This window comes from Brassica oleracea, chromosome C3, assembly GCF_000695525.1.
Source record: "Brassica oleracea var. oleracea cultivar TO1000 chromosome C3, BOL, whole genome shotgun sequence".
NCBI lineage: Eukaryota > Viridiplantae > Streptophyta > Magnoliopsida > Brassicales > Brassicaceae > Brassica > Brassica oleracea.
This window is the reverse complement of record NC_027750.1, coordinates 43,964,067-43,971,089: the sequence shown is the minus strand read 5'-3', so window position 1 is coordinate 43,971,089 and position 7,023 is coordinate 43,964,067. Positions and strand designations below refer to the sequence as shown.

Below are 7,023 nucleotides of genomic sequence, written 5' to 3'. Positions count from 1 at the left end.
GAGGAACCGATGGTGCACTAGAAGAAGGCGACCGAGAGACTCTCTGAGAAGGCTGAGTCTCGGGAACAGTCTCTTGACCGGAGGAACCGGGACCTGATGAAGAACCGGGAGCTGAAGAAGACGACGGGTCTAAACGACTACCACGCTCACCGAACATCTGTCTGTAATGGGGAGTAAGTCTGTTCTTGAATCGCCTGGAAAAAAAAATTTTAAATTAACATCCACAGTAATTAACAAATTCTATAAATCTAGCTAAATTCTCTACATTAACCACCTAATCAACACTAATCAGTAAACCTATCTAAATTCCCTACACTAACCACCTAATCTACCCTAAACGAAACAAATTAGAGAGGAAATAGAGAGAGAAAGTACCATAGCTACGAAAGGGAGAGGAAGTGGAGAGGAAACGGGAGGTGAAGCTCGCGTGTATATATAAGAAATTAGTAGTCCTCGTAAATTCTTCGTAAACTTACGTGGAATGAGCGAGGCCCGTGTTTCGTTTCCTCGTAACTTCCTCGTTAACTTACGTGGAACTAGCGAGGCCCGCGTTTCGTTTCCTCGTAATTTCATCGTTGGTTAACGAGGAATTAGCGAGGCCCGTGTTTTCCTTTTACGAGGTCTTTACGACGAATTGGGGAAATTAGATAATTTTTTTAAGTTTCGTCGTAAAATCTTTCGAAATGTCCTATAAATACACACCAGTTTGCTTCTCAAATCAAAGACAAACTCACTAATTTTCTTTTCAAATAAGAGATAACTCACCAGTTTGCTTCTCAAATTAGAAAGATTTGAAAAAAAGATGGAGAGAAAGATACGGGAACACATGTGGACGGAGACAAGGTTAGACTTACGTTACGAGGAAATAGCAAGGCTGCTGTTATTTTTTATTGAGAAACTTCTTCCGTCAAACTTCCAGCAATTATAGAACCTTCAACTTTGGCGAGGTTCTTTGCTTTTCCCTTCAAATATTTCATGGCTCGCTCATACTGATACATCCATCCGTAATGTACAGGTGCACGAAGCAATGCCTCATATGGGAGGTGGACAGCTAGATGCTCCATGACGTCAAAAAATCCGGGAGGAAATATCTTCTCCAAGTTGCACAATAAGATGGGAATGTTCTCCTGAAGCTGTTCCACGACTTCTTCTTTAAGAGTGTGTGCGCTCAGATCCCTGAAAAATGTTCCAATGCCTTTTATATTCGAAAAAAAATTAAACACATTGTTAGTCATATATTATTTTGTAAATTATTGTGATATAATACACTACGTACCTGCAAGTGCTTCATGTACGTTTGTTGGAAGTAGCTCCGCAAATGCAAAGGGCAGTAGTCGTTGCATAAATACATGACAATCATGACTCTTCATCCCGGAGAACTTTTGACCCTTTTCAACACATCTAGAGAGATTCGAAACATACCCATCGGGGAACTTCACTTCTGATGCCACCCAGTTGAACAACACCGACTTTTTTTCTGAAGATAATCTGAATATCGGAACGGGAACTTGTCCATTGCTTTTAATATGTAACTCGCTTCTTGAGCAAATATCCGGCAAGTCCAACCTCGATTTTATGTTGTCTTTTGTCTTCCCTGGGACATTCAATATTGTATTCATGATGTTCTCAAAGAAATTCTTCTCTATATGCATCACATCGAGGTTGTGGCGCAGAAGAAGATCCTTCCAATATGGCAACTCCCAAAATATACTCTTCTTGTGCTAGTTGTGATGAACACTGTAAGAATCTGGCATATTACGAGGGACATGCCAATTACCACCCCAACGAACTGTTTCGTTAGCTCCGTAGTAGTCGATTTGCGCTTCAATTTGTTCTCCAGTTAGATATGGAGGAGGAGTGTCTCTCACAACCCTTTTGTGCCTAAACAAATTCTTGTTTCTTCGGTAAGGATGGCCAATGTGAAGAAATCGACGGTGACAATCAAACCAACTTGTCTTCCTACCATTCTTCAGTTGAAACGCATCTGTCATTCCATTACAATATGGACAAGCTATTCTCCCATGTGTAGTCCATCCAGACAACATCCCATAGGCAGGGAAATCACTTATGGTCCACAAAAGCATCGCTCGCATCATAAAATTCGTCTTCGTTGAGCAATCACACGTCCTCACCCCTGTTAGACCACAAATCCTTCAACTCTTTTATCAGTGGTTGTAGGAAAACATCAAGTGACCTTTTTGGATGCTTCGGACCGGGTATTAATATGGTCAAGAATAAAAACTCCTGTTGCATGCACATCTCCGGTGGCAGGTTGTATGGTGTAAGAGAGACTGGCCTCAATGAATATTGTCTCCCTGACATTCTGAATGGACTAAATCCATCTGTGCATAATCCGAGATACACTTTCCGGCTAATGCTAGCGAAATCCGGATGTACTTTTTTAAAATGTTTCCAGGCTCTTGTATCTGATGGATGAGTCATCTCACCATCCGTCTGAGGATGCTCGGCATGCCATCTCATATTTCCAGCAGTCTGCTCTGTTTGGTACAGTCTTTTCAATCTATCTGTAATTGGTAGGTACCACATCCTTTGGTACGGTACCCTATTACGTCCCCGTCCTTGCGGCTTGAATCGTGGCTTCTTGCAGAATCGACATTCTTCTAACTTCTCATCATCTCCCCAGTAGATCATGCAGTTGTCGATGCAAACATCTATCATCTCCGAAGGCAACCCAAGACTATAAACCAGTTTCTGAATCTCATAATAAGAATCAGCAGACACATTGTCTTCCGGCAAATACTCATTAAACAAGTCTGCCCATTCATTCATGCAACTTTCAGGTAGACTCTGATCAGTTTTAATATTCATCATTCTATCAGTCAACAACAATTTAGAGAGACCTTCTCCACAACCACTGTAAAGTGGCTGATTCGCCGCATTTAACATTTCATAAAACTTTTTTGCATCTATATTAGGTTCTTCATCTTCATCATGAGCTACGAATGCATCAGCTACCATATCATGAACCCTATCATAATCTACCATCCGCTCTTCCTGATGGTAACTATGTTCATTATGCAAATGATCAACCGACTAAGTAGATGTAAAATATTTTCTCGTAAATTACACGCTATATTTACGTCGAATTTACGAGGAAAGAGTAGTTCGTCGTTAAAGCCACGTGATATTACACCAGCTTTACGAGGAAATAAAGATGATTTTACATTTCCTCGTAAAGTCGATGTACATTTACGAGGAATACTTTTCCTCGTTAATTTTTCTCGCTAAATTTGTGTTTTCTTGTAGTATATCATTTTTGGTGTCTCATTTTAGATAACATTATATCAAATTTAGTGAGATGCTATCATTTTTGGTATCTCATTGGAGATGAAATTACAACAAATTTGGTGTTTTGGTGTTCCATTGAATCATTTTCGAGGTCAAATAGTTTGCTTTAATAAATGAGTGTGCTGTGTGCAGATTGTAAAAAATCAACTGTTAGTTTGCATCTACTAAAGACAATGAAACATTGTTGTAAAGAGTCTCCGTAGAATCTAAAAACATAACCATTGCTCTAATATCAAGACATTATATAGTACGGTAAGAATGTATCCTCTCAACTGCTTTACCAAATAGTCGATCCACCGGGAATCGACCAACGTTACAATCTTGATGTCTTCTAAGAACGTCTCTTCTTTGTAAATCATCATCTTTCTTGTTTGGACTATAATGTGATGCGAATGTCAAGTTATCTTGTTGAGATCATTAGGCATTGTAAGCTGAAGATCTTCGATCTCAAACAGATTATCAATCACTTCTTGTGTCGCTGATCTCACTCTCGCTGATTTCCTTCTTAACTGCCTCCTGTAACATAAAAATCAAGAAACCATGGACCGTAGCGTAAACTTTTTAAGGGTTTAGGTGGAAACCTTTTGGTTTCTGATTTCTCTTTTTCTCCCTCAATCTTGTGCGCAGTTGATGCTCCTATTGCTTCAAAAAGAAATTAATGAATTAAGTAACTACAATTCAGTTCTAGATATATCGAAGCAAGAAGATGCTTAGATAAATATATATATATTTGCCTCTGATGTATCGCCTTCTGTTTGGTACCGAAGGTTTCTCCGATTCTTCATCCGAAATTTTAAGCACATTCTGAGCTGCTGGTGCATTTCTTGGTTGTGTGTTTTCGTCTTTCTGATCCAAAGAGTGAAAATCGTCAGAAACATATCTATCTTTGGTTTAAAATACAGAAGTAAATTGAAATGCAAGAAAGCAAACCTCTTGTTCACAATATGTAGCCTTAAGCAAAGCATTTTTGCAAGTAACCTCGTGGTTCAAAGCTTTCACCTGAAACATATCCAATCTTAGACAAATATTCGCCAAATCTTGTGACCAGAGAGAGTTAAGTCCTTATGGTTTCACCTTGTTTCTAGCTAAATTGATCTCCTGCAAGAAAACAATATATGGTTTTGATACAAATCAGAATTTACAAATTAAAGAGACAAAACAAGAAAAGGAAGCAGACGGTGGTGTATCTTACAGCTAAAAGTTGGGAATTGGTTTGAGCAAGACTCCAATTTTGCTCTTTCAATTTGTGAATGCCTTCACGTAGATTCCTCAGTTCGTATCTGCTTAACTCAATTGTTTTGCTTTTTTTAATTGATTAAAGATAACATCTTTCTTTGCATTCAGTGCTTCTAACAAGTTAAGAAAAAAACATTAAAATGGAACAAAAGGATACTCTCTTTCCTCAAGAAGCTTAACCAATGCTACATTCTCCTAATCAAATGAAAACAAAATCGATTTCAGCTAATGAAATCAAGAGTTATAGACTTTAATGAAAACGCAGAATGAGACTGTAACCTTTATCAGACGGTTTACTTGTTCACTCCGCTCTAAATCAGTTTCTTGATGATTAAACTCGTCTTGAGACTGAGAGTTAGTGATATCAGAGAGACTATGCGGCGTCTTGTGACTAAAGGAAGATCTTTTCATCATCCTTTCGTATTTTCTTATACTTCAGTTTCGTAAGCGGTGGACACTCAAGTTTCCAAATTGAAGAAATCCCCAATAAGATACTTATTGTTATATAAAAAATGAAAATTTATTCAAAACGAAGAATCAGAATCTACTTTTCTTTTCTTGAGAGATAAAAGGGAAAGTTGGGAGTAAGACGAAGAAGCGAGCCAAAAAAAAAAAAAAAAGAAAAGGATAAAGTGATTGGAAAGTAGGTTCGGCGTAGCAACGGCTCTCCGAAGCAAAGGGCATCATAAATTGACTTGATAAAACGAACCTTAGTTTTTGAATTTCTGAACCTTGTGCCATTGCGTAACTACCGTGACCCAACGAGGGAAGGTCCATTTGCTTTTTTTTATTGAAACCCAAAACCTCCTTTTTATTGTAATTTGTCTCGCATATTTCCCTTCTCCTATATAAGAAATTCAACCCTTTTTCTTTATTCTCATCGAGTCAAAGTATTTCTTTGTGCGTGACGAGTTGTTGTTGAATTATCCGACGACCAGTCACTAGTGAATTTTTCCGGTGGGATTTCTGGGTGAACTTCCGGTGAGATTTCTGGGCGAGCTTTCGGCGAAATTTCTGGACAAGCTTCCGGCGGGTTTTCTAGTAAGTTTGTCGCCTCCATATTTCTAATTATAGAAATATTGTAGGAAAGTTTCTAATTTAGGAAATAAGCTATATTAAGGAAGTTTTCTATTTTTGGAAAGTTACTATTTTAGGAAATGTTCTATTTTAGGAAAGTTTCCATTTTGGGAAACTTTATTTCCTGAGACTCTGAGCCTAAGTTGTTGACTCTCGTGTTGCAGTTGACCTCAGTTAACCTTCTTCCGTTGTTCATTCCAGCCAGTTGCTAAGGTGAGGGCTATTCTGTTAAATCTCGTACTAGTGTAGAACTCTTTCTATGGTAGTTTACCTTTCGAAGCATGATCCCTCTGTTTGAATCGATTCAGTCTGAGTTTTGTTGGTAGTTCGTCTATTCAATGTTAACCGGAATTAGGGGTCTAGAGGATTCAATTGTTGTTTGGATTGTTTGATATTAAGTGATGATATATATATATATATATATATATATATATATAATTATATAGTATGGACTATGTGATGAGTTCGGGGGCCAGAGAGATCTGAGCTAGCGACGCATATGAGTACGGGGGCCAGTGAAATTTGAGCTAGCAACGTATAGAGTGCGGGGGCACAGAGACATCTGAGCTAGAGACGCATATTGGATGAGAACGGGGGCCCAAAGACGTCTGAGATAGTGACGTATATTGTGTGGTGCGGGTGCATGGACGTTTGCATATCGACGCATAGTGGTGGAGTTCGGGGGTCTAGAGATGTCTGGACTAGCGACTTATATTATATTATTGTTTATCCGTATGAGGAGAATGCAGGGTGTTTGGACTAGCTATGTACCATCAGCGCATTGTTTGTTTTGTGTGATGTGCTAGGCATCGTGTTTTTCATGTTAGAGCTAAACTTCCATAGTGGGAGTTCTATTTACTAAGTCAGTGGTTTGCGGTTTAGCATCCCATACCTCACGGAGTAACTCCCCTGTAACTCACTCCTCCTTCTTTCCCATTTCAGGTGAGATAAACGAGCAACAGTGATTGGTATCGGACTGGTGCTTTGGGTGTTTTCTTTATTTCTTTTTCAGACTTGCGGTTTCTATACTTTTATCGATATTTCAGGATTTATCTCTTTTATTGCATTTATGGTTATTTATTGGATTTATTACTTTCGAGTTTACATTTGAGGAGTAATAAATAGAGAATTCAGACTTTTTATTTGTTTATTTTATTTTGGAAAGTCGGGGTATTACAATTTGGTATCAGAGCGGGGTTCCGTCTCGGCTCTGACCCGGGATGGCGATTTGTGGGACTCAATTTTTTAATCGGGTTTAGACGATTTTTAAATTATTTATGGGAATATGGAGATTTTAAAATTAAAAGTAAATAGCACCTTTCTGTTTGGCATTATGTCTTGATTCGTTGGTGTTCGGTTTCGGCAGAAGTTAATTGAGTTGCTCTTTCTTTCAAATGTCGC

The 7,023-nt window shown here is 38.5% G+C and overlaps 1 protein-coding gene across 1 annotated transcript; it reads right to left on the bottom strand.

Moving 5' to 3' along the window:
* Window positions 1–3,414: 3,414 nt before the first annotated feature.
* On the bottom strand, window positions 3,415–5,128 carry LOC106332307 (shugoshin-1). The gene is given in 9 exon segments (XM_013770776.1): window positions 3,415–3,722; window positions 3,725–3,825; window positions 3,891–3,951; window positions 4,038–4,155; window positions 4,240–4,308; window positions 4,384–4,407; window positions 4,502–4,610; window positions 4,703–4,740; window positions 4,825–5,128. Coding segments are annotated over 9 exon segments (828 nt in total). The 5' UTR covers window positions 4,960–5,128; the 3' UTR covers window positions 3,415–3,549.
* Window positions 5,129–7,023: the final 1,895 nt, after the last annotated feature.